This window comes from Coturnix japonica, chromosome 1 (assembly GCF_054131305.1).
Source record: "Coturnix japonica strain WE chromosome 1, WE-NBRP24, whole genome shotgun sequence".
Lineage (NCBI taxonomy): Eukaryota > Metazoa > Chordata > Aves > Galliformes > Phasianidae > Coturnix > Coturnix japonica.
The window spans coordinates 10,344,816-10,372,486 of NC_140663.1; the positions used below are offsets into that span (position 1 = coordinate 10,344,816).

A 27,671-nucleotide genomic window follows, 5' to 3' on the forward strand; every position below is an offset into this window, starting at 1 on the left:
GAAAATGTATTATGAAAGAAAACCCTTCAAATAATAGATCTTTCAAAGTCTTTCCCCCGTGTAATACTGTTTGTCCTTCAGAATGTGCCTACTGCATTTTATGTTGGTGCTTCGATGGTTCTCTTGTTGGTCTTCTATGATTGGCTTCATAGGTGTAAAAAGTGACAGATGATTGATATTTTGGTCTTTTTGGTTGTTTCAAAGGCTCACATTGGTTCTCATGGAAAGCTGTGCAGCACAGATTACTGAGTCAGTAAGTCTGGGAGAGAAAAAATACAAAAATAGATATTTGTTAATCCAGAGGTGATGCCGGATTAATGGGAAAAAAGAAAAGAAAGATATAAAGGATTTATCCCTCAATAAATAAATAAATAAATAAATAAATAAATTCTTAAGTCTTAGACACTGTTTAGAAAAGTAAAGAAGAAGGCAAGCTGCTTGCCGAGGTATTGCTGTACTTCATTAATTGTATATATAATTGATATTTCTAGGAGCTGCAAGGCCTTGTATTTAAAATAGGAAGACTGCTCCAAACATACAACTGCCTCCTACCAATTACTGTTACTGTGCTCTTTGTGTCTGTTGTAGTTCCATGAAAGTAAATAAGAACCATTACTCTTGGAGCAACCAACCAATAATACTTTATCAGCCTGAGTCTGAGGCAGTGTGTAGATCATGCTGTGCAGCCTTTTGTTCAGGTGTTGTGTATGGTGTATTGGGAGGTATGAGCAAGAAGTGCAGTGGCATTGTTTGGATATGGAAACACCTTTGAGTTTGGCAGTGATGTATAATTCTGCCAGTCTTCATTGAAGTGCTGTGCTGTTGACTAATGCAAAAACATCCTTGGAAGAAAAGCAGCAAAAAATGCTACGTGTCTAGAAAGCTTTTCAACCTGACTCAGTGACAGGCATTAACAGAGGTCAGCAAGGTTCACCACTGGTTTATAGATCTTTTTTGTTTATAAATGTTACATGATAACCCGATATCAGCAATCACTCCAGAGGATGTGCAAGTTGTTGCTGACCAGATTGCCAAAGCCCCGAGAAAAGACAAAATACCGTTGCCCCGACAAAGCTGATCCAGTCAGCCTCAACCAGTTTCTGTTATGGGCAAATATTTCATCATATGATATCCAAATAGTCTGTTGTACTGTGACCTCTGTGTAGATTTTGCTGCCTTATAATAGGTATGTCAGCTTCCCTTCACACAGCTGTGATTCCATACATAGTTTTCATAAGCCCCTGTTTATATATGTGGTCAGTATAAAATATCAAAATAATGAAACTAAGCAGAGCTACAGGAACAGCCAGAATACTCTGTGTATAAAACAAACAAAAAAAACCCAAAAAAAACACACTAAAACAAACAACAAAAAAACAACCACATGCACATTGTGAACACATCTTTATTTCTGCATCATTAATAAAGCAGTTAAAATCCTTCAAACTGTATTATTAGAAGTCTTTATAACCATGCTGAGGCAATTTATAAAGAGCTTGACTGATGAAAAGATTTACTGAGCAAGTCAGATACCCAGAATTTCATGTCCTTGTTAATTAAGAAATGTGACAAGAAAATATTTCATTTATTTTTCTGCAGAAATGAAATAGGAAAATACAGACTAAAAATAAAGCCACAGAATCACCAAGGTTGGAAAAGACCTACAAGATCATCTAGTCCAAATAATAGCCAATTCTTCTTTTCTTTCTTATTTCTTAAGCAAATTGTGTGTTGTGGTATATTCAGAAAACTGATCCTTTACATTTTCCTCTTCTGAAATACTTTTAAATGTGCTATCTTTACCCCCAAAATAACACTGTAGACCTATTACTCACCTGCAACTGGTGGCAGAACAAATGAAACAAAGAAGGGAATGGTTAATACTGGGAAGAATACTGACTCAGTATAGATCACCACTTTCCAAAGAGGGTAACTGAACAAGAGAGGGTTCACTGTATAAGTGGAAAGCAGTATAAGTGGTTGGGGAATTGCAGGAAAGAAATCTCATGCAAATTAAAAAAATTGCTGAGATTTAATTATATTGAAAGGATTTAATAAATGTATGTTGGGATTGAAGATCTAATAATATGAAAAATTATTATTGATCTTCAGAATGTTTAATCATAATTAATTTCAACATTTTTCAAACGCTGTGAAGATGTTCGACTCAGGGCTTATATTCATCTCTACTTTTAGAAATAGATATTGATTAAATTTAGAGAGTCAGTTATACCATGTATGTATGATATGGTTTTCCTGCACTCCTCCTGGGTATTTTGTTTTTAACTCATGTTGTGAAATGGATCAAGTGTTTTGTAGGAAATTATATGAATATACAGTTGTTCTTTAGAACTGAAAAATAAATAAAAAACAGCCTAAAAAGAAAAACAGACTAACAGTTATGGCCCATCTGTCTTCTACCAGATCAAACACTGACTTCTTCCATGGCCTTCCAACCCTTGGGCAGTTGTGTCTCATATGTTCCTGCCTCCCTACAGATGTTTCTGAAGTAGTTTACCACTCCATGTCAATGAGAACAGAGGAGGGCAATTAGAAGTGGAAACTCATTTCTTTGTATGCTGAAGTCACCTATTGCTTCCATTGACTGTAGAGGCAGTTTGAAGAAATTACAGTGTGATTCAGTTCACCTAATTTTAGATGTATACAGGCATTTGTAGTGTGTGCTTTGTGTGACATACTCTAAGCAGCTGCTTTAGGATGAATCATGTCTAAAAATGTTTATTTCCCCCCATTTAATGTAAGAAGTGTGTAAGACTACTTCACAAGTAAATGTCTCCATTTTCTGTGTGGGAGAATAATTAGGCCATCAGCAATGCTGTGATGAAGGATTTGTTCTAAATTCATTTTGTAAGGGCTGCCCCATTTGGCTTAAACGATTAAGGTCCACTAGCTAAAAAGAAAGAACATTAATGAATGTTAACATAAAAAAGACAAAAAATGTAGCTGTTGCAGTTAATTATCCATACACAACTCTTAGTTTGTTTCTTTACATGCAGAATGAAAAGGTACAACAAGGACTGCAAGTCAGAATTACCATCGCAGCTAAATGTCCTGAAAGTAAGCCTTGTGCTTATCTGATTTTTTGCACAGAAAGCATTTGTGCAAAGTAGGAGGGATTGGGAGTTAACCTGCAGCCCTTTCTAGAATTCCCTATAGGTTTATGCTTGGTGTAGTTGGGTGCAACCTGGGTTTAGTTCAGTCACCTCGTGTGGAGGAGAGGTGTAAACACAGATCTCCAAAGCACGTTTCTTAAAATCTGAAAAGCCAAAAAATGAAGGAGAGTATTTATTTCTGCATGGCTTGTGGATGAAAGGGCTTGTGCACATCATGACATGGTTGGCTCTGTGCCCAGGTAAGGCACAGATTGATGTTTAAGTTTTGAGTTTCCTATTTCTTGACCTGAATAGGTTCACATGCCATCCATCAGTTGCAAATACCTTTTTTCTGTGTAATCCAACTCTTTGCAACCTTGTCCATTCCAATAGCCTAAGTCAGTTCTGCGGATTCTAGGTGGGAAATGTTAAATTGCAACAGTCAGTTTTCCATGTGAGTGAGTGCACTATCATAAGGAGACTTATGAGCTTGCTGTTTCCATAGACATACTGATGTAGATGCTTTTATTCATGAGTTGAATGATCCACACAGCAGTAAGGGAACCTAGATAGAATCAGAGGTAGCACTAAAGATGTAGTTAGAACCTCCAGATTCATCTGCTGTTTTATTTGTGTTGAATGTGAGCTACAAGACTGTATTCACAATAAGAAAAAAATAAAAAAAGAAAGAAAAAAAAAGAAAAAAAAAAAAAGACTGATGATCAGAGTGCCTTGGTAAAGATTCTATATAGATTCTATATAGAATGGTCATATGGGACAGCTGTGTGCCCAGCTCTGTGTGCCCACCACTTGACACACAGCACACAACACATGTGGGACACAAAAAACCTGATCTGTTGACACTAATTGCAGGCTGCACAGATGTTTGTAGTTTCATGCTTAGAGTGAACCCTCTCTGAGCCATCATATTGTGCTGGGGAGTGTTACAAAAATAACAAAAAATAAAAGGACTTTTCTTACTGCTTAGGGACCTATTAGGGCAAACATTTCAGTATTCATAACACAGACCATATAGCTTACTGAACCATATTGAAAGACACCATTGGAAGTCCTGTGGGTTTTAACTATTTTAAGCTTTATTGCCTTGTGGAGAAGTATTTTGTAAGACTCCCTCTTCTGCACTGCAGGAAAATACCTTTTTTTTTCATTTTTTTTTTTTTTTTTTCAGTAAACATGGAAATTTAGAAGCTATAAAGCAGATGAAATTTAACTCAAGTAGCTCTAAGTAATACACCTATACATTATTTGCATTGATCTGAACATCTTGTGGAGTACTCTTGTTTTTATTTTTCTGCCTATAAACAATGACAAAATGTTGGCCTGAGACTCCAATTAGAGGACACGTGAGTCAACAGCATACCACAAGAATATCCAGTTGTCAGATCAAACTTATCATTTGTGTTAACAGACTTGTTAGAGTACAAATAATTGCCTCTCACTGGACTTCAGAGAATTAGGTGTTACAGTTTCACCTGAACTTCTTACAGAGAAACTTGACATACACAGCACTGCTTTCTAAATTAATCTATAAAGAAGAAATTACCAGACTCTTCAGCAGTTAACTTGAGAAGGCATATTAGGTAGGAATTATGAATATCCTTATCATCATGTGAGTTTATCTATGTACACAAAGACACAAAAATCACAAGAAGTACTGACTTGTTATGAGCAGCAATGTGTCTGTAACCACTATCAAGCATTCTGAAGTTAGTGTATCCTTTCCCAAGCGAAGTACGGCTCTCCTGGAACTTCATATTAAGCCAGATATGTTCATTTAAGATTTTTGCTTTGTTCTTGTCTTATCCCAAGCCAGTAAATAATAACAAAACAAGCAAATAAACAAAACAAATATTTAGGTTGGACTGTTACAAGATTGATTCTACTGTTTTGCACAGGAACACCTGTAATTGTTTCTTTAAGCAACTGTTATTTCACCATTAAAATGTGACTGCTCACAGTACAGATCAAGATGGAAATACTGTCCTTTTCAAGGAGGGCAAAAAAGAGGTGTTCCTGTGGGTGAAATCCCAATTTTTTCCATTCTGTCTGAAGCACTGTACCCACATAGGATGCTTGTGACAGTCAATGCCCTACAAAGGACAACACGGACCTTGTTGGTGGCTGGTGAAAGAGGAAATTGAATGGTCTTTGCAGCATCTGAACTGATTTCAGCTTATTAGCTCCAATAATATTCAGCTTTCAGAATTGGCTCTTCCATCCACCCTTGAAATCTTTTGAGTCAGATACACAGATAAAACTGAAACCATCTCTTGAGAAAAACTAAAAGACTGCCATCAGAGCTGTGAATAAATTGCTTAACCAATATCAGCTTTTTAATTTTTTCTGAGCAGCTGCTTAGATCTACGGTAATTACATACATCTACAAAAGACCACAGCTTCAATATGTTGTAAGGGGGGAGTCTAAATTCAGTTCATTTACCATCAATGGCTATTCCACAGCTGAGATACTAAACCATCCCTTGTCTTTGTGTCTCTGTTTAATGTGTAATTATGGCTTTTTAATTGCATTTTAATGCCACCTGGTTTTTAATTCTACATGTTCCCTTTAGGTACATTTTGTTCATATGAAAAATGAATGAGCATATTAATTCCAATATTTTTTCAAATGTGTCATTTTTTTTTTTTTTATTTTGAGATACAAAATCTATTTCCAATTAAAAAAAAATAAAATAAATATGCCTAGATAAATTTTTCATAAGTTTCAGTACTGTCATTAAAAGTAACCAGTTATAGAATCTTAGAATAGCTTGAGTTGGAAGGGACCTTAAAGCCAACCCAGTTCCAACCACCTGCTGTGGTTATCAGATGTCCATGTAAAAAGTCAGCCTCCATTCTCCTAATAAGATTCCTTTATGTACTGGTAGGTCTCCCCAGAACCTTTTCCAAGCTGAACAAGCACAGCTCTCTCAGTCTCTCTTCATAGGAAAGTGCTCCAGCCCTTTGAGTATTTTTGTGGCTCTCTTCTGGAACTGTTCTAGAAGGTCCACACCTTTCTTATGCTAGAGCCCTGGATGCAGTTCTCCAGGTGGGACATTGGGATGGCAGAGGGGGACAATCACCTGCCTCCCCCTGCTGGCCATCCCTCTTTTGATGCAGCCCAACCTAGCTAGAATTCAAAGACCTTTCCCGGTCTGCACAAGCTTTTGAAAATAAAATATTATCAGCAGATATTCTGCTGAGATGTTCCTCTGAAGGCTGAGGTATCCTAGCAAGTGGACCTTTCTTCCAGGATTAGAAAAGCTACAAATTTGAGCAAGCAACAGGATTAGAAGTCTTGCTACCTTTACCAGTGACAGGATGGTGGTGAGGAAAGTCTTGTGCTGTGAAGCATTTAGTTGTAGAAACAGAGTACTAGAATAGAATTTGCCTGTTGGTGATGTGCTGAAGATGGAAGGAGGAAGCGGAGTAGCTCATAAGCAGGTGGCTGAAGATGAAGGACTTACAGATGCAACATGATAAATGACTGAAAACTCCCTGTGAGCAAGCTTGATTAGACTTTTTTTTTTTTTTTTTTTTTTTTTTTTTTCCTGAAACAGAGTCAATGAAGTCTTTGAGTACTTGAAGGTTAAGAACAGGAGTCTTGACATTTTAGGTCTCTGTTCCCAAAGGGGAAACCTAAAGACTATAGCTGAGCAACAAAATTCTCTCTGTAGTATAAAAGAACAGGGAAATATTTCAATCAGGCTTCTTTTTAATCTCTGAAATATGAAGATGAAATAGTTCACTTGGTACACCTGAGGAATAGATTCTTATTCCCTACCTAATTTCAAGGTCCCAGTGCACCTCGGTTAGGATCTCAGGCTCATCCTGCTCAGCCATAGCCATAATGGGCATTAACCAAATGTGCTTCTGAGAAATTTTGACCCTTAAAGCAAGTGCTTCCAAGACTTAGGGTATTGCTTTGCTTTGAAAGTCTCAGTTTCAGGGATTTTTTTGTACCTAAAACATACTAAACTAAACCATATTTCAATGCTTTTTATTGGATTGGGCTCCAAGTACATAATATGTGGTTGCAAAGGGAACAAGAACCTGTATACAGTTTATTATTGTTCTTCCATTGTGTGAGACATTGTATTTTATATACAAATGCATATATATATATATATATAGTATATAGACATAGACATAGTATTATATATATATATACATATATATATATATATATATGTGTGTGTGTGTGTGTGTGTGTGTGTGTGTGTGTGTGTGTGTGTGTTCTTCCTGTGATAGCACTAAATAGTAAAATGGATGCCAGGAGAAAGGCCAAATGATTCTAGCACTGATCACTTTGACATGGAAATGAGGTGTTTTAGTTTCATTTACTGGAGTCAATGTTTTATGTAATCTTACTTTTTTTGGTTGGCTGGCAAATTAAGGAAGGTCTTCATTCATTTGTCAGTGTTCTATTCTTGAACCTCAGAAATGAAGATTTTTTACAAGGCTTTCAGTTTAAGATGTTTCATAAGGCAAGTATGACATGAAAGACAGTATTATAATGCAGATAAACCACTGGACAGCATTATGCTGTGCAGCCATAAATGGGTTGAATCCAAGGACAGGGCTTTTGTGGGAGTTTGACTATTCATAAAATAGAAAGCAACAATTCAGTCAAGCATTTTAGTAAGTCTTCAAGAAGTTATTTTCTCTGTACTGATACGTACAGTAATCTTAATAGTTCTTCCTGGTGTAACAGACCATGAACTGAACTTCATAATATTAACTTGTACTGTGTCATCTGAATCACCACACTCCTGAAAGAAGCACACTGCAAAAAATAGTTTTGCAGTACAAGACAAAGAACGATGGTTGAGTCACACAAAGGTCACAACAGCAACATTTGAGGAGATGTTACCAAGTAATCGTAGCTGTGTGGAACACCTCGATTTAAAGTCATTCTTTATGCCAGAAATGTCTGTAGAAAAATAACAGGGTATAAGTTTTGCAGAAAATTAAGGAACTGGAAAGAAAACTTACTAGAATTCATGCATATTTTATTTCTTTTAATATCTCTGTTTCTGCCCCTCCAGAACAGCTTTTAGTTGATTCTCTAGTGATTCTATAGTCTTCACTCTAGAGACAATTTTAATGTTGTTTTTCTGGTAGACTAAAGTTCATCCATATGTCTGCTTTATCCAGTGACTCTAGTACTCTCAGCAAAATTGCACTTCTGTTGAGAGAAACACTTTCTGGGCTTTCAGTTTCTTCAGTTAAAACTTTAGGAAAACTGATCCAGACATTTTGGATCACATTCTTATTTTGGACACACTGCTATATAAATGTGATGCAAACAGGTTGAATGTTACAAAGGATGCCTGAAAAAAAAAAGACATAAAAAATCCCAGTTTCTGTGTCACTTCATCACTGTTGTGTTGTAAGTTCTGCCTGGAATCAAAGTGGTTTTCTCAGCACAACACAAGAAAGAAAGAATTTCTGAGCAGAACAGCTTATTCAGTTTCCCTATCTTATTAAAAACATGCAAAAACAAAAAAAACAAAAAAAAAACAAAAAAAACCCCACAAAAACAAAAAACAAAAACAAACAAACAAACAAAAAACTGCAACAAAACAAACTCTCTTGGGTCTGAGCACATCAGCCTTGCTGAAAAGCTGAACTGGCAACATGAGCACAGCTTTGTGCTATTGCAGCTGCATCTAACTCAGGTCCCCTTGTGTGCTACAAGGTGCCAGCAGGACTTTTCTCATTTTAAGCATGTGAAAGTTAGGTGTTTGTGTCTCAGCCCATCTATTGGCACTGGAAAGAAATAGGCTGTCCAAGGCATGTACAAGTAATTCTTCCTTCTCTGGTATCTCTTTTAGCACTGGATGTTAATACACATCTCACTGTATTGACTGCACAGGGAGACCAAGCAACTAATTCAGTTTGGATGTACCTAAAGATGAGTTAGATTTTGTCTGTATTACCATTTCAGTTATCTTCAGTAAATTAAGAAGGAAAGACCAGTGAAGCTTCAAAAATCATGAATCCATCAGCTTCAGAGATTTTTTTTTCAATTTTGTTTTGTTTTTTCCTTTCCTGTATCTGCTGAATTACTTCCCTGACAATTCCAAATGACATAGAATCACAGAATGGCTTTGGTTGGAAGGGACCTTAATAGATCGTCCAGTTCCAACACCATGTCATGGGCAGTGTTGTTACCCACTAGATCCAGGCATCAGAGTTCTTTCTGCCTCCATGTCCTGTTTGGAGTTTGTAACTTCAGATTCCTATTAGAAAATGGAAAGGTCAGAAGGAGAAGAAGTAGGTACAAAACCAAACGGATAAGAAGTAGAATAAAAATAACTTTGTTCATTGCTTTTTCTCTGTCTTTCTCCTGAAATACAAATGTGAATTTTTTATTCAGGATTAGGCAGAGCTACAATGCTTTTTATTTTTGGAAAAGAGAGTATGAGGAGAAGCAAACTGACTGATGGAAATTGTACCACCAACCTGTCAAGTCTGCTTTTACATAATTGAATATATGAGACTGGAAATTGATTTCCTTAAGTAAAACCAGAGATTGTATGCATATAGGTATTATAAAGCTCCTATTGTATGGAATCCTTGAGACTTCTCTGGGACTCATCAAAACATTTTAAAAAGTCTTTCTGTTGCAATACAACAATTTTCTTTTTGTTAAAGTACAGCATGCTGTGGTTGAAACCTAGTAATCTGAAAATATCTAGATATTCATGTCTCTGTACATTGCAGGGCAGTTGGACAAGCTCACCTTTGAAGGTACTCTCCAACTCTAAGGACTCTGTGATTCTGTGATTCTGTGGTCCAGTGAAAATCCTGGCTTATTCTTGATCTGTAGGAGATGGGTGGACAAAATCAGTTGCCTGTGCAGCTCTTTTAATAGTGTCAATAGGGGTTTACCATGAGTCATGTTCTACAGCTGGCTCAGGAGAGTTCTAGAAGTGGACCAGGAGATACCCAAATAAGCTGGTGTGAGGCTGATTGTGTGTCCTGTAACCATGAGCAGTGTTCATCCTCCCAGCTGGTATTCACTTGATCAGCATCTGCCGAGTATCACAGTAAGAAGTGGTTGGCTGTCCCATCTCCATGGGGCCTGACCTGCCTTTCTTCCAAAAGGGGCTGTATGGGATTTCCACGAAAGCTGTTTGAGGTGCACAGGATCAACTAGATAAGTACACTGGCTTAGAGAGCAGTAGGCTTTCTTCTTGATCTCTTTTCTTAGTTTTGTTCTATATATATTTTTTTTTTCTTATAATAGCAAAATTTCCTAGGCTTACATTGACCATGGTATTTAGACATCCAGATCCTACTTCAGTGCTTTACTTCAAAGTCATAGTAAACACCTTTCCTTTTTCAAATTGTTCCTGAGAGCATATGTTCTACTGGTCATCCCTTCCCCTGAACACTGTGACTAATGATGTTCATAAATTATTTCATACTTTGCTTTCTAATTGCTCATTATTTTTCATTCCCTAAATAATTGTCTTACATCTTGTCTTTTTCTGTATGCTGCTAGTTGGATGAGCATTGTTACTGAAAGCCTGGTGCTCTTTTGATGCTGAAATACTCTTAATATACAATATTCTGTAGGCAGCATGAAATAATAGGAGGCTATTCAGAAGAGCTAAGAATTGCTTTCAGATGGTCTCAGTAAAGAGACATTAAACTCCCTTTGGTATCACTGGTGATGCAGTGGTGGGGAAGGTGAGTGGAGAGTCAGTGTGCAGCTTTGTTCTCTGTTCTTTGTGTGATGTAGACAAATTAGAAATGAGCCACAGGGAAAAACATTCAGGAGATGTACATACAGAGTAATTCAGTCTCTTGAGTTGTTCAGCTCAACTATACCGGGGAAAAAAAAAAAATTGCAGTTGACAGTTGACAGTATAAAGATTGTTTTACATGTGGCTCTTCCAGGTATTTCATTGCTGTAGAGAAAGGGAAATTTTCTAGCCAAATGACTAGAATCTTGCGTTAGAGAAATTCAAATTAAAATGAAGCTCTTTAAGAGCAAGGCCAACTGAACTGCCAGAAAAGAAGGGGGGCTCCATCTTTTCTTATTTTCAAGCCTATAGACTTTTCTGGACAGCAGCGAACATAAATTAATAGGCTCATTGCAGGGGTCACTGGCTGAAATGGCATGTCCTGCAGCATGTTGAAGCCCAGACTACATAATTTAATTATTTCTGACCTTGAATCCTAGCACATCTAATTTTAAAATATAACTCCATGCATTTGCCCAACTTTGGAGAGGTATTTGGTCCTTTGGTCTTTCCAGTGTGCAACCGTCAAATTAAAAAATTAAAAATTATAGAAACCTCTTCCCAGTCATTGTTTCAGTAGCTGCCTATTTGGAATCCAAAACTCTGAATAAATTATTTATTACATCCAGTATTTTTCAGTTAAGCTTTTCTTCTTCACAGTGTAGCAATTGGCTGCTATACCAAATACATCCTTGTTTTTTCCCCTTGTGGCATTCTATTGGTCTACACAAATTAAACCATGGATGAATAACAGTAAAACTGAAAGTAGCAGTAGTATTGACTATCTCTTCAGGTACTGGTTGGGGCATTTGATAAGCTTTATGTGTTGATAATAGAAGAAAAAAAGAAAAGAAAAGAAAAGAAAAGAAAAGAAAAGAAAAGAAAAGAAAAGAAAAGAAAAGAAAAGAAAAGAAAAGAAAAGAAAAGAAAAGAAAAGAAAAGAAAAGAAAAGAAAAGAAAAGAAAAGAAAAGAAAAGAAAAGAAAAGAAAAGAAAAGAAAATACAAGAAACATATCTCACATTACTATAGCATGAAAAGAAAGAGTTGATAACAACAGAAGAAACCTGCTTATGATGATGACTTAATTTTAAATTATTAAAAGAACACTTTATTAATGGATTGTGATTTATTCCCAGTACAAGTTGATCAAATTTTTATAATCATAGTAATCTAAAGTCTTCTGAATTTTTACTGAAAAAGTTATGAATAAAATTAAAACATGCTTTAGTCATCAAAACGCTCAGTGAAATGTCTGCATATGTTATACATTACATACCCACAGTGGTGGATGAAATCTTGGTCACTGTATTTTATTCTTTGCAATTCAGTTTATTGATGGTAATAAGCAGGTAAACAAACTAGAAATGTTCTTGCAAAGTAAATATCCAGAGGGTGCCCACTTTACCACATTGTAGTTCACCTTAGTCACTAGACAGGATTTTTTTAGATGAAGGTAAACCAAACAGTGACCAAATATAAGTGACCGCTGAGCCCATGGGACTGTCCAAGTACCAAGCAACCCATCTAAAGCCTGTACAGTCTGAATGTTAGGACCTCAGTTGCTTTACTCTACCAGTCTGCTGCCATTGCAGACTATTATTATAGTTTGTGAATGGTAGCCATTCCCAAAAGTATTCAGTATTACCTGAAAATTTTAAGAGGTGCTAAGATTGTATCCTTCGATGTTATCCTCAACCAAAAATGTTATTTCACATATTGACTATTCCCTTTCTGAACTTGGGCATCTTACAGTACTTCTTTCACTACTTATGAATGAACATGTCTTTTATGTGTTGCTTAAGAATGGAAATTAATCCTTTTTTTCTTGGTGTCTTTTTAGTTGTTATTGATTAGGAAGATATCTGTACACTGCAGTACAGTACAGACTGCTCAGTCAATTTGCTTTGAAAATCCCCTCCTACATTTGTTTAATAAAATACTTAAAATCAGAGACTTGTGCTGTACCTCTGAATTCACCTCATGAATAAGGTCACAGCTTCAGCTGAAGTCTGTGTTTCTGATGACTGCTCCAAGCTTTGATCAGCCTTATGCTTTAGAAACATCTTGAATTTACTCATTCATTTGTTCATTCATTCATTCATTCATTTACTTGTTTATTTTTGGTGGAACAAGCTTGATTTGCGCTTCCCTCACCTTCTGTGTTAAGGTGAGACTTCCATGGCCCTAAGCAGTCTCTCTAAGGAGCACACTATTTTTACATAGAAATCTAGTACTGAATCTGAATGGTCTGTTATACTGACATGCATAAATTATTGCAGCTTGTTTTAGGTAATTCTGCAAAATAGTGAATCATTTAAAGGGTCTCTGACATGGTGTTTTATTTATATTTTCCTTTAATTGCAAGCAAAAGCAATTTCTTTTTCTAAATATTACAGAGTCTGAAAGTCTGGTCATCCTATCCTGCAGTGATACAGATAGGTACAGATTTTTTCCTTTTTTATGAGGCATTCCCTCAGCTCTGAAAACAATTGCATGAAACAGATATAAGGACATAGATACATAGAGGCAAACTCCTGGCATTTTTAAATGATGTAAAGCTTATAGTAAGTATGTTGTATTTGTAGTACCAGAAGAAAATGAAATTGCAAAAGAACAGACCTACCTTATGAGGTATGCAGCAAAATCCCGACAGAGGTGGAATTACAGGTATATTCTCTGACAACTTTCACATCTGCAGAACCTTTGTGGCTTTGTACCATTGCACATTGATACTGACCTTAACATGCACAAGTTAAGATGGAAATCTGTAGCTGTTAATCCACACCTCAGTGGCTTGCCACATTCTTCATTGCCCCATGATTGTAGGCATCTAGGTTTCTGTTTTAATTAAGTAACAACTGTGAAAATATAATAAATTTGGTTTGAAATGACTAAATGTACTTCTGAACTCCAGACTGTATGGATTTCAGTCCGTCAGATTATAGCCATGGGGGCTGTGTGCTTGAAGGGTAAAAAAGTAAAGTTAGAACTCTGTCATCTCATTTTTGCTCTTTGTTGTGACACCCTCCTGCTCCTGGGGATGAAGATGTGATTTTAGTCCAGCTGTAATGCTGCATTTTGCTCTGTGGCTCAGTAGACTGGGGCATCACAGAAGTACAGCAGCAGTCTCTTCCCTAGAGGTTGAGGGCATCACTTCTCTGTGGGCAAAGTGCATGATCTTGCTGGAGTACCACCATCTGCCTGACTGCAGTGCCTGGGAACAGGAGCATTTTATTTCTTTGTTGAAGCATATTACGTAAGCCCACATATTTTGCACAGTGTAATTTTGCATAATATGCAGTATCTCTTTTGGTCTTGTACATTTCTGAGAAGTACTAATTAGATCAACGCAAGGGGACTCAGCTAAGACTGTCCCAGAACATAGGAGCTTCTTCATGTACTGTGCACCTGGTTCAGTGCTCTAAAAGCAAGCACTGACCTTTCATGCTGAAGTACTGTACACAAAAGGTAGCCTTGATTGCCTAAATACTTTTGTCTTCTGGGCTTAGCAACATATGGCAGCTTCAAAGTGCTTATTGTCACTGCATAGACTTTCTTTTTTTTTTTAATTTAAAAAATCAAACCTTTTTTTGTAGCTGTTTGAAAACAAGGTAATTTGAAAATACCTTGTGTTTGCATGCAGGGCTCTGCTTGTGTCGACTAATACAGTGACAGTAATTCATGTCATCCATGTCCATAAGTTAAGAATGTTGTTGGCACTACATAGATGTAGTAAAAATAATTGTTTGATCATATGGAAATCTCCATTGCATTTGGTGTTGGTTTTTTTTTTGCTTGTATTTTATCTTGCTATCTTTTTGTCTCTATGTGCAAACTAGAAGGAATGTAGGAATTGCATCCTAAGTGAGTTATTCAGAGGTAGAGCTAAAGCAGTGCAGCAGCTGGAAGATCCAGCCCCTTATGGCAGGTACCTTGGTTTTTCCTTTATTTTGCCTAAGCATTTGCCAGAGTGCTGATCATAATGGCCCAAAGCTGAACCCAGAATAATTTCTCTGGACCCAGAACAATTCCTCTGATGTGAAATACCCTGATATCTGTAACTGAGCTGTTCCAGAGGCCATGAGGATTATCAGAGGTCAGGAGCACCCTTCCTGTTAAGATAGATAGGCTGAGTGATTTGGGGTTGTTCAACCTGGAGAAGAGAAAGCTCCACAGAGATGTTACTGAAGTCTTTCAGTTTATGAAGAGGACTTATAAGAGAGATGGAAAAAGACTTTTTACCAGGATCTGTAATCACAGGACAAGAGGAAAAACTTTTAAATTGTAAGACAATATTTTTAGGTTGGATATGAGGAAGACATATTTTACCCTGAGGGTGTGAAGCACTAGAACAGGTTACCAGAGATGTGGATTCCCTATGCTTGGAGTTGTTCAAGGCCAGATTGGATGAGACTTTGGGCAGTCAGAGCTAGTGAGAGATATCTCTGCGTGGGGCAGGGAGTTTGGACTAGACTATCCTTAAAGAGCCCTTCCAGCCAAAGCCGTTATGTGATTCTGTGAATATTACTGGATTTAAGCAATACAAAAATAGGTCAAAAAAGTTGTAGCGATATTCTGTAGCAAACTCAATTCATGGTATTACATAGTACTATTAGGATCTCAATAATTTTATTTTGCTGATATTTTTTTGAATTGAGGTATGACTTTTACAAAACATATACTGATTTGATTGTACTTTTACTGCACTTCTTTGAAGCTTGACCAGTGTGATGGATTATGATGGAAAATAACTTTTTTTTTTTTTTTTTTAATACCAAGGTAAGTGATAATGTCTGTCGTGCTCCCATGTTACAATAGCTAATAAGTTTGTCACAATAAAAGATGCTTCACTGATGAATTAGTACTCTTTCAGCCTTCCTTCAAAACCAGGCAAACACCTTAGTATAGCTGTGCCTTCTTTTTTCTTTCTCAAACTCATTTCCTACCCTCAGCAAGGAAAAAAGAAAAAATAAAAATAAAAAGCCTTTTGGTTAAAATGCTTTTAATTCACAAGTCAGTGTGAAATTAAAAACCTGAGTAATATATAGCCTTAGAAATATATATGTGATAACTTTCTATGGGATTAAGACTCCTGCCTATTTGTAAAGCTCTAAATATTACTTCAACTGCTCATCTGGCTATTGCATATTAATATGGCAATATTATTTCCAGAAGTATTGTCTTAATAATTTCCTATTACCCCCTCTCATCACAGTTTTTAGTGTTTTGCTCTTGCTTTGACTTGAAATTAATGCCATGAAACTTGATTTGAGAAACCAGTTTTTTGGGTGAAGGTTTTGTGTCTGATGACATATATGTGTAACAGTTTCAAAGGTTAGCAATGATTTTTGTAACTCTGCTTTCAAAACTAAGTTTATCCATTGCAGACTGAGTTTGCACTTCATAAGCATCAGGAGTATAATGTGTGCAGAATGGTGCTCTGCTATTTATGCAGCAAGCTTTTAAAAAAACAGGAAATAATGTATTATGATGTGATTTTCTCAGTACATTATTGTTTCAGACTGAGATGCTATAAAGACTTGAAAAAAGTGAGCTTGCATGACTCAGATACTAACCTAAATCACACTTTGTAACTATTATTAGCATTCATATGATGGCAGCCTCCGTTAGCTTGCTTTCCTCATAAATTGTGTGTTACTGGGATTTTTTAACCAGAGTAATCTTTCTCTTTTTACAAAATGTCAGTTCACAATTCACAGCCTATTAATATGGCAATATTATTTCCAGAAGTAAGGAAAAAAAGTCTCTATCTGCAGCAATTAAAATTGTGCAGTTATGATTTAAGCAGAATACCTTTCAAATAATTCAAGTCTGGTAGAACTATGCAACTATTCCAATCCAGTCTTTCATATTTTATTCAAGGAACTGTCAAGCCTCAAAGTTCCACTGCAATTGTCTTCCACAAAGAAGATAAAACTAAAAGAGTTTTAGTGAGAAAGAATATTAGTGTCCCTAGTGGATGAACTTATGTCTGTATTCATGGAAAACAAGAATATTAAACAGAACAATAACTTTTTCATTAAAGATGAGGAGCTGCCTACTATTAAGAGGAGCTGGTCTTACCAGTCACAAAGCAAGAATGAGAAAATATTTCTAAGATTATTCTAGAACACATTCTAGTTCTAATTTTGCTTAACTAATGAAACCAGTAATAAATTCTTAATGAAGTAAGACTGAAGATCTGTCCGTGTAGTTCTCAACACCATTTTTTAAGAGCAAGTAGCTCAGGGCAGAGCCCAGAGAGGACTGGATGCAGAGAACAAAGATGGCTTTGGGTACAATTATGATGTAGGTGGTTGGTTCCTGAGAAGAAATGTCTAAATATGCTCTTTTTTTGTGAGTGTTCTTAGCAATAAAGTTGTTTTTCCACCTGATGACCTCAGGAGGGGCATTGGGGTTTCTGTGTTAGGTGACTCACCCTTACAGCACTGAGAATTAAGCTGACACAATGAGACATAATTTGTATCCAGCCAGAATGAATGTGCCCACTTATCACAATTATTAGATATCAGAGATATCAGAGATTAATGCTTTCCCATTTCAGCTATTCCAGACAAGTCAATTTGTGACTGCATGTTTCTAATGAGCGTGTAAGTAAGCAGCACACAGAGAGAAGCGTGGTTTTTGTTTTCCAAATATATAGACGTAAAAGGGAATATTCTGATACTGTTTGATTAAATGATAAAATTCTTATGTTCCCTCCATTGACTTTTCTATTGGACATCTGTGGCTAATGTGGATTTTCCTAGAATCCAAAACAGCTTCCTGGCAATGTATTCAGCCCAGTATACATAAAAGTGTTTTCCTGAAGCTCAAAGCAAGCTTCTTAGTTCTATTCAAATGCTTTTAGTATGCTACAGCCAGCCTCTGGTTAACCTTATTCAGTGAGTTTTCAGCTTTATGGGCCATCAATTTTCCAAGGGTTTGTCTTTAGAAGAATATCTGTAAGGTGTTTTATTTCCATGTTGCAACTTTTCTTGTTGAAGTCAGCTGGGAGCTTTCTATGTTTTTTCTTTGGGAGCTGTATTTGGGAGTTAGGTTGCATAGCAAACAGTGGCTTTAACAAGATTCAAGTCCTGCTGTGGTGCACTTTGTCCAAATACAAAGATTTTTTTCTATGACTGGGAGCATCTCAATGCCTGGTAGTAAGTAAGGACTCTTTGAAGAGTTCTGTCAATATGTTCAAATTTCAAGATGAGATGTGTATCCTAGGCTCTGACTGTGCAAGCTGAGAGAGTCATTTTTGAGATTCTCACTTTTAAGTAAATCTATGATGCCTTACAACGTAGTCAGTGGTTTTCAAAAACATCTGCAGAGGTAATTATTTCCCTTTAAGTAACTCTTGTAGGAACAATTAGACTTTTAAATATCTCAGTAGCAATCATTAATGTTTATGCGTAAGTAATCATTCAAATCAACAATATATTGGAGGTACCTACAAATAGCTGTTCCATAATGAGGAAGTGCTGCTTTAGTGAATTTCAAAAAACAGATTATATGGCAGTTCATTTCCAGAGAGCCTTGGTAGCAGCTTTCTTACTTTTCTACTTTATTTATACATCTACCAACTAAAACATACAACTAAAAACATTTATCTGAAACTAACTGAAAGTGCCCCCAAACTGTCCTTTCATGATATGTAGCTTGAATTTATTTTACCAGACAATTACATAATGGTTTTCCCAGTGACTGCATTCAATAACTGTTTTAAGCAGTCAATTAACTACAGGGACTAAAGCAAAGTACCTCTGAACAGCAGAGCTACTAAACAGTTTTACTACTTAAATGGCAGTTCTCTGAGGTTAACTTGGGAGTGCCTATCTTTAAGTCAATGTTACATGCTGTCAGCAGACTGTGAAATATGCTGCAGCTGGTTTCACAATGGAAGGCATGTCTGGAGATTCAATATTTTATTAAGACCTGTAGCTCAATAATCAGAAACAAGAAACAAAAGATACAAAACACAGATACATTTAACTCAATGGTCACAGTCTCTTAGAACTGTGCAGATCACTCTTACACTACAAGCACAGTGCAAACTGGGATCATATATTTCAAATGTATGCTTGAGTTTAGCTGATAAACTAAGAAGATTATTCAATGCAAGTTATGTTTTCACATTATTCCAAGGAAGACTCTATCCCTGATAGCCCCTTGTTGCTACTGCAGGGTGTCCATTGGTCTAATCACAAACTGCCTAGTAGCACCTGCCTCCAGGCAGATGAAAGATGGCAGAAAACTAAATATGTGTTGTCCTCAGGCAGTGAGCTGCCTCCATCCTCAGCAAGGCAGGCAGTGCACTTTGGTCAGGGAGTATACAAACCTCAGCCTGTCTCCTCTTCCAGGAAGAGCAGGAGGAACATAACTTTCACTGAGTTTATAGAATGTTCTGGAGGTAATTATTCAGTATTAGGCTAGATTTTATTTTATTGTTAATGCAGTCTACATTCTGTGTCATCCCTCTGCAATTTATCCCATAGGCCCTATGCTCCTGAGTTCTAAATCCTTAAATTTTGAATGCTAAGAGAAGGAAATAAAACATGGCATCTAAGGATAGAAGTGTCAGAGTATGTATAGGTACAGTGCATATGTATATCCTATATAATATATCAATAAAAATACACTGGTATAGTAAATACACAGAAAGAGAAGGAATGATTACAAATAGTAGGCTGCAGTGTAATTGCTGGGTCGCAGCCTGAACTAATGGTTGAGCACCGGGTGAGAATGCACAGCCAACTTAAGAAGTTCAGGTGCAAGCAATGCACCTGAGTGACTGCAAGAGATATATCCAGGCTCCACTCCTCCTCACTCTTATTTAAGAGCTTGCAGCTGATGGATGCAACAAATTATCTTACTGTATGGTCTACAGTAAGATGGGTAGCTCACCCATCACGTTTTGAGACTTTCAAGATAAGACATTTGATTTCAGATTTGGCTGAAGGTAGTGGTCGAAGACAGGAGTTTAAAGAAGACTCACAGAGTTTAATATAGAGGTAGAAAAGATTTAAAAATAATAACGTGCAATCTTCAGATATAACTAGAATATGGTACATGCTTTTTATAACTTATGAGTGTAATCGTACTTTTTTCAGAATATGTTATGGTGATTATGAATTTAGTGTGGAAACTTAAAGTAACTTCCGGGATTGGATACGCACAGTATACAAGGATAAGTCAAAGCTCCTTTTAGCTCTAGATATGTTTCCTTTAAGTAATAGGTTTAGTTATGGGTTGTGTTTTTAACCAGTCCTTGTAAAATCCTACCCATATTTTGTTATTACTCAAAAATTTTCATACTGTCTTAAAAATATTTTATTTTTTGTTACTGTTAGTAGGTAAGAAAAATAAAATAAAAAAAAAAGAAAAAAGTTAAAGTCAATAATTTCATACTAGCTCCAAAATGTTAAATAAATGACATCTTTATTAATCAGTTCACAAGAACTTCTGCTTAAGTGTTCATATCAATGATGTTAAACATCAACTCTCCTTTAATTAATGATTTTTAATGGATTTTATTTGAAGCTTATTGTAATAAAATATCATTCAGCTATTGAAAACAATACCTGGTGGACATATCTTATGTTTCATTCAAGAACTTAGTTATGAGTTAAGAGTAGCTGTGTGGGGAGAATGTTACTCTTGTCCTGAAAGACCATCTGGGGAAAAAAAAAATCTGGATAGATGTGGTGATCATTCTTTTGTTTAAAGTATGTTCAGTTACCATAGGGAACTTGCAATGAGGAGCCAGGTTCGATTCCCAATCAGGGAACCATCCTCTGCACTGGACCATTTTTTAAAAATTAAATTTAAAAAAATCAGAAATGAGCAATTAAGCTGCATAACAGCCTTTTATTTATGATAGCCATGATAGTTTTTCACAAAAATAAATAAATAAATAAATTGCAGCTACTTTCATGAACAAAATACTTACTTCCTCTCAACAGTAGAGAAAAGAACTATTAAACCAGATATTCTCAATGTCTGTTTTAAATAATGTGTTTGGACTAATGGATAAAGAAACCATTTGGGGCTAATGATAATTAGTGAATAATTTGGACTAATGGTTGAGAGGTCAGTTGGATCATCTGTGAATAATGAAAGAGAAATTATTCCGGCATGCACTAAATGGTAAGTCTTCTACTGAAGAGGAACAGAAAAAATGTTTTGTCAGATGTCCATGGGGGCACATCATCTTAGAAATATAAAGCTCCTCTCTAGCACCTGAACAAATATTTGGGGTGAGACTCTCAAGTCAAATAGTCATGCTGAATATAGTAAAAGGCTGCTCAGTCAGAGCATTTGACCTGGCTGAAGGTATGTGTCATGTGCTTGCAGTTGGAAAAGGGAGTTTTTTGAAAACACTTGGTTTTGTGGAAGTAGAGCAATAGAAGGGAGATAGAATGCCCTTAATCTTTTAGTATAAACTGTTTCGACAAGGTATATGTACAAAGTTACTTCCTTTGTTATTATCAGACAAAGGACATTTACAGTTCCAAATCTAGACATTAGAGTTTGCTTAATCATATATTTTTCAAGCCAGGAATATTTACAGAACCCTGAGAATCACTGAGCCCAGCTCCTGGCTTTACACAGGACCACCTAGACTTCAAATCCATTATCTGGGAGCAAGTACAAGCACTTCTTGTACTCCAACAGGCTTGGTACTGTGATCTCTCTGCCCTCTGGTGCAGACCCTTTCCCTGACCCCTTCTCTGAAGGAGGCCATCGCTGGAAATGTTTATTTCCCGGCTACCAAAGTAATGGGATTCATTGGCGCGAAATGAAACTGAAGCCTCTAGTGAAAAAATAAATAAAGAAAAAATACCCAAATTGCTGGAAGCTTTTGAATGTTCCATCATGGAGTTATCAGCCTCCTCCTGTGACAGTGCCCAAGGAACATTTTTAATTATGGTCTGTGGGCTGGGTTTTGAAAACTTGTGCTGTGTAACACCCTCGACATGCAACAGGATTCCTCTTTTCACTGCCATGTACAGTGAGCAGGATGTGGCCTTTGTGAGCTCCTTGTTTCTGAGCTCTGTTGAGCTGCCCTGGGGCTGGTGGTGCAGTGCTACAGGCACTGGCAGCCTCTGAGCCTTTTGAGGTGCTCTGCTGTGGTCTTCAGGGAATATGAGGAAGCTACAGGACTAGGTGCATATCAGGAATTTGGAACACCTTAATGATTTTAAATAGACAATGAAAAGGGAAGGTAATGGAAGGCTGAATTTACCAGAAATCCAGTCAGTCCTGGGTACCGGACACTTGCCTACCTGGATTACATTGTACCACAAAGTATAGATGTACTGTTACTTTCTGTAAAACTGCTGCTGATTGCTTTTTGACAGTGTCCTTAAATTTCCTTCTTTTTTCCCCTGTGGAAGTAAACCAACTGATAACATTTTCAATCTTTTGTTTCAACATTTTCAAGGATGTGGTTCCATTATTCCTCCTCTTATGTTATTCTTGATTTCTAAGTTGTCTATTTTGAAATCTATTTCACTGCTGTTAAATCATGGCTATTTTGCATTCTTGTGTATCACTGCAGCTGCGTAGAGCCCCAAACTGCAGTTGTTAGGCTTTCTTCTACTTGTACTTTAAAAGGATTAGGCTGCTCAAATGCTCCTGTCGAGCATTATAAATATCTAGAAAGCACATCTGGAGTCAAATCAAGTATGCTTCTGACAAGCATCTGGTAAAGCACAAAGGTTTCTAGGGGGGAAATCAAAAAAGTGACAACTGAGGAATGAATTAAAAGTATTGCATCTGCTGTTCTGGACTGTGGAATTGTTTTATTTTTTAACACTTTCCAGTCTATAAAATTCATTGCTATGCCAGATACAACAAAAAGGTAGCTTATGCCCAAAGAACTGAAAAATGCCAGTAAGGTCAGAAAACAGAATGACTTTTAAAGAAGGAAATTTGTTGACAGTACAGATGCTGTCTATAGTTCATCTGACTGCTCTTTAAAATAGACTTTGCTTATGTTACAGTATGTACTCGGATATTAAGAAAATAAATGTATGTTTCACTTATTTTAGAAAGCTATTAAGTTCCTTTTTTTTCTCCCATGCAATCTGCAAATCTTCAGCAGGCTGGAGCACCTCCCCTATTAGGATAGTCTGAGAGAGCTGGGGCTCTTTGGCTCAGAGAAGAGAAAGCTCCAAGGAGACATTAGAGCAGCCTTCCAGTACCTGAAAGGGGCCTACAGGAAATCTCGGGAGGGACTTTTTATAAGGGCAGGTAGTGATGGGATGAGGGAAAATGGTTTTAAACTGGAAGAGTGTGGATTTTGTCTAGATATTAGTAAGAAATTATTTACTGTGAGAGTGGTGAGGCACTGGAACAGGTTGCCCAGTGAAGCTGAGAATGCCCCCTCCCTGGAAGCATTGAAGGCCAGGCTGGATGGGGCTATGAGCAACCTGGTCTAGAGGCAGGTGTCCCTGCCCATAGCAAGGGGTTGGAACTAGATAAGCTTAAAGGTCCCTTCTAACCCAAACCATTCTATAATTCAATGCATCTTACTTTTGTTAAAAACTTTTCCTATCTAAAACTGTTTGTAACAAATAGAAGGCTGTACACATGTCCCCTTGTAAGTACTCTTAGTAGTATACATTATTATACTCCAGTTTGGAATGACATGGTCAAGTAAATGTCTGTGTTTGAAACAAAACAAAAAAACTAACTTTGAGGGTCAGAAATATGTGTAGGCTTCTAAACTTACTTATGTCATAAGTTGAATGATTCAGGTTTATGTCAGTGGGCAGGCTGCAGCTGTTGTTCTTGAGCTGGCATTTTCTCGGGCTGCCACAAAGCATGTGCATCACTGGGCATGTTCTGTATATTAGAGCAAGAAGAGCAAGAGCTGCAGGACCTTTACTCTCTGCAGCTGATCAGAAAGGACAGCAAAATCCAATCAGGAGCAGAATATATTTCTGCAGCATCCTCTAGTATTCACCTCCACTGAAATCTTGTAAAAACAAACAAACAAACAAACAAAAAACCGAAAACATAAGCATAAGTAAGGATGGTCTCATCTGCAAACAGAGACTGTTACTAGAAAAAAAAAATAGTGGTACCAAAGTAGTGCACTAAGTGGCTTAATCTGGATCCTGGATAAAGAGATCTGTATGGAGGTTCTCAGGACCTGGAAACTGGGCACACAGGTATTACTTCATGTTTGCTATGAGAGTGGGCTTTTGGGCTTTTTTCTATTTTTTCTTTCTTTCTTTCTTTCTTTCTTTCTTTCTTTCTTTCTTTCTTTCTTTCTTTCTTTCTTTCTTTCTTTCTTTCTTTCTTTCTTTCTTTCTTTATAATTATTATTATTTTTAATTAAAGTCTGTTGCTGTTGCCTTGAGCCAAAGAGGACAGAAATTATTTATAAGCTTTTTCATAAACCTGAAGCAAAAGGTTTTGAAGTTGTTGACAAAGGAACAGCAATAATGAGATTACAGATTTGTAATTGAGAGATAAATAGGAGTAGCTATAAGGAGAAATGTATTTTAATTTATTAGCCTTTGTACTCAGCAGTGACTTTCAAATAATTAGGTGGGAATGTTTTTTGTTCCTTTTTATGGAAAATCTTTACAGAGACCAAGTCGATCAGACTTTTGGCAGCTGTTTCAATAGCAAATGCCATTTCCAAAAGGTATTTTAAGGTTAAATTTATGAAGCAACAAGTTAGAGATCAATCTGATTGCAATTTCTCATCTTGGCAATATGTGTCAGAATGCAGTGCTGTAAAGATTTTCTATACTTTTCTTATGTCTGTATTGCAGAGGGGGAAGAAATGCAGTTATTTGTAGATTTTTCCCCTGTAATTATAAGCATGATGCATACTCCACGGTAAAGAAAATGAAGAGGGTTTTATATATATATAAAATATACATATATATATATACATATATATATGTATAGGTTCATAAACCTATCAGGAAAGGTTTATGAATCATGTTGGATTTGACGCTGTTGTGTCTTTGATAGTAGAACAAGTTACGCTCGTCATTAGCTGAACAATACTTAAGGTTGTTTTGTTCTAGACATATGTTAAGAGTGGTAAATACAGAGTACTTTATCTCAATTTTGTTTTCCATTTATATTTGCAGTATCATGCTAAAATATTGTATTAGTAATGACTCTTTTCATTGATGAAAATAAAATATGTACTATTATTTGCTATAGTCTCTTTTTCAGGTGTGAGCACTACTGGAAAGAAATAACACAAAGGATTTTATTATATTTGCATGGTCATTAATTGCAGCTAACAATTAGTTCAGCTGCATTTTATTCTGGCTGCACTTGGACAAAAAACACTGAACATTGCCAAGACATTTTGAATGAAATGTTTTTTGGATAATAAATGGGTAGGAAATTGTTCCATGGTCACAAGGAACATTATACCTGATAATGTAGCGTTAAGATATACATATATGCGTGTACTTACATAATAATATTAATGTTACCTGTTTGTGCAGGAAAAAAAATGACTTCTTGACTGTATTTTCTGAACAACTTTAGCCAGTTGTCATTAACTGTTTTTAACCTTTATACTGTCATCAATACTAAGTAGTATTATATCAACTGCATACCTTAACTGGAAAGCTTTGTGCTTCTGTCATCTGTCTTGACAGAAATATGAAGGAAAATGAGCTACCAAGACTTTACAAGTGATTCATTGCTTCCATTAAAGCAATATATTTTTAAATCATTCTTTCATTTTCTCTTCCTTGACAGGAGGCATTGTTGATAAGGACCTTCGTCACTACCTCAATTTACGGTTCCAGAAAGGTTCGGTAGACCATGAGCTCCAGCAGATCATAAGAGACAATCTCTACCTCCGCACAGTGCCATGTGAGTAGGGTGGACATTCATGTATACGTTTATGTAAATAAATCTGTTTTCTTACTGGCAACTGACTATATGAATTAATGCTGCTGAGGCCATTTACGAAGTGTTAAGAGGTGAACTGTAGTGGAATCAGTCTTCCTGTAAAGAGATTAGTGGGTTGGTTTATGTCTTCCACATTATTGCGGAAGAAATGAAATGTCTAATTCTGAGTTAATATCTGAAATTGCTTTATGTTTTCGTAGTTGTATCTCTAATAAACTGGCTGTAGAGTAATAATCTTTTTCTTCTGTAGCTGTAGAAGGCACAAATTAAGGGAAAAGAACAGTTTTCTGGGCTGGTTAAATTGATGTCCAACAGAAAGAGTTTGATCTGCTTCGCATTTCACACTGTACTTTACATAATAGTGCTTTGGAGTTCAAAATGCATAAAGGCAATAGAGGAAACATGTAAATTGGGAAATGCAATAGGCATGGCAGTGAAAGTTTGTAAAGCACGTACACATTCTCTTACTGTTCTGTGAGTCAACCATATCTATATCTAAGGTATATTGAAACCTCTAAAATCATTTTCATAGCTGCTGAAATTGTCTATTTTTGCAGGAGACATGAAATTAAGCAAAGTAACATAAGGCATGACAGACTGTCAGGGCCATGCTTTTCAGAACAGGTCTACTTGGCTGACAGGCAAAGTATCATTTGCAGTGGAACAAAGTTCCAGCATTCTTTCCTCAAAATATTTGCTTGGTAGGCAAATTAATTAATTAATTAAAAAAATCTGGTTATTTGCAAAAAACAAAACAAACAATAAAAAACAACAAAAAAAAAAGAAAAGAAAAGAAAAAAGAAAGAAAAGAAAGAAAAAGAGAAGAAAGGAAAAGGAAAAAAAAGTATATATTTGAATTTGCATGCTTGACACTGGAATGATAGGCAAAGGATGATGTCCTGAATAAGTAACTGTACTATTTATATGGCAGTGGGTGGGTGGTCTTCGAAAGGTGTTCTGTTATGAATGCTACTGTACAACTTCTATCACTGCATTGAAGAGTGGGGCCTTGAGGTGTCAAAAAAGAGGCTCAATTATTTTGCTTTTGTTTTGAAAGCTGAAAATAGATAAATATAATGTCTTAATTTCAGGAGCTCTATACATCCTTGGTTTGAAAAGAAGAGCAGACAAAAATTAAAGACTATGTACCTTCAGGTGTCCAGTACACATAATACAAAACACACTGTATCTCTATAATGTTTGTGATGAATTAGCTTTGTCTGAATGTACTGAGAACCAGAACTGAAGTGCAAAGGCAAGTACAAAGAAGTTTTGAGGTTAAATCCTACTTCTTAGGATGCCTGGATGATTATTATCATAGGAATATACTTAATATAGTCCTGCCACACACTTCTTAATGCTGGAGATCCAGATTTAAGATAAGGAAGATCTAACAATGTTGCAAGTATAGCACACAGGTGAAAGGGACTGTACATGAGCAGTAAGGACATGCTGAAAAAGTCGATTTGCTTATTTATTTATTTTTAATAAAGGCAATAAGCAAATACTCTCATCGATCAAGAGAAATACCTTAACAAGAGGAGCAAATTTATCATTCAAAAAGAAACAATGGCAAAGATTTTGCAACCTGTAAAACAAATTTGCATTTCCTTTCTGCTGTGATTAATCCATCTTCTCTGTCATTGCATATGGATAGATTCCCGATTATTGTATTATCATCTTAACAGTTTTAACTAAGTAAGAACCTTAAAAAATAATAGAGTGACAGGGATGAAAGCAGCTCAGTTGTGAGGTAAGTAGTTCCGTTGGATGTATGTTATCTTGGGTGGAGTGGAAGATGGTTTTCAATGGTGGCATTAGAAAAAAATAGTACTCATGCCTGAGTGTCCTGTTTAATTGGAAATTCTCTTAAAA

The 27,671-nt window shown here is 36.3% G+C and overlaps 1 protein-coding gene across 12 annotated transcripts in view; it reads left to right on the plus strand.

Moving 5' to 3' along the window:
* Positions 1-27,671, plus strand: part of MAGI2 (membrane associated guanylate kinase, WW and PDZ domain containing 2) — a 679,299-nt gene that overhangs the window by 161,915 nt on the left and 489,713 nt on the right. For all 12 annotated transcript variants that reach the window (XM_085512814.1, XM_085512758.1, XM_085512827.1 and 9 more), the window contains exon 2: positions 25,641-25,757. In XM_085512814.1, coding sequence (XP_085368940.1) covers positions 25,641-25,757 — 117 coding nt within the window. The remainder of the gene's footprint in view (positions 1-25,640; positions 25,758-27,671) is intronic.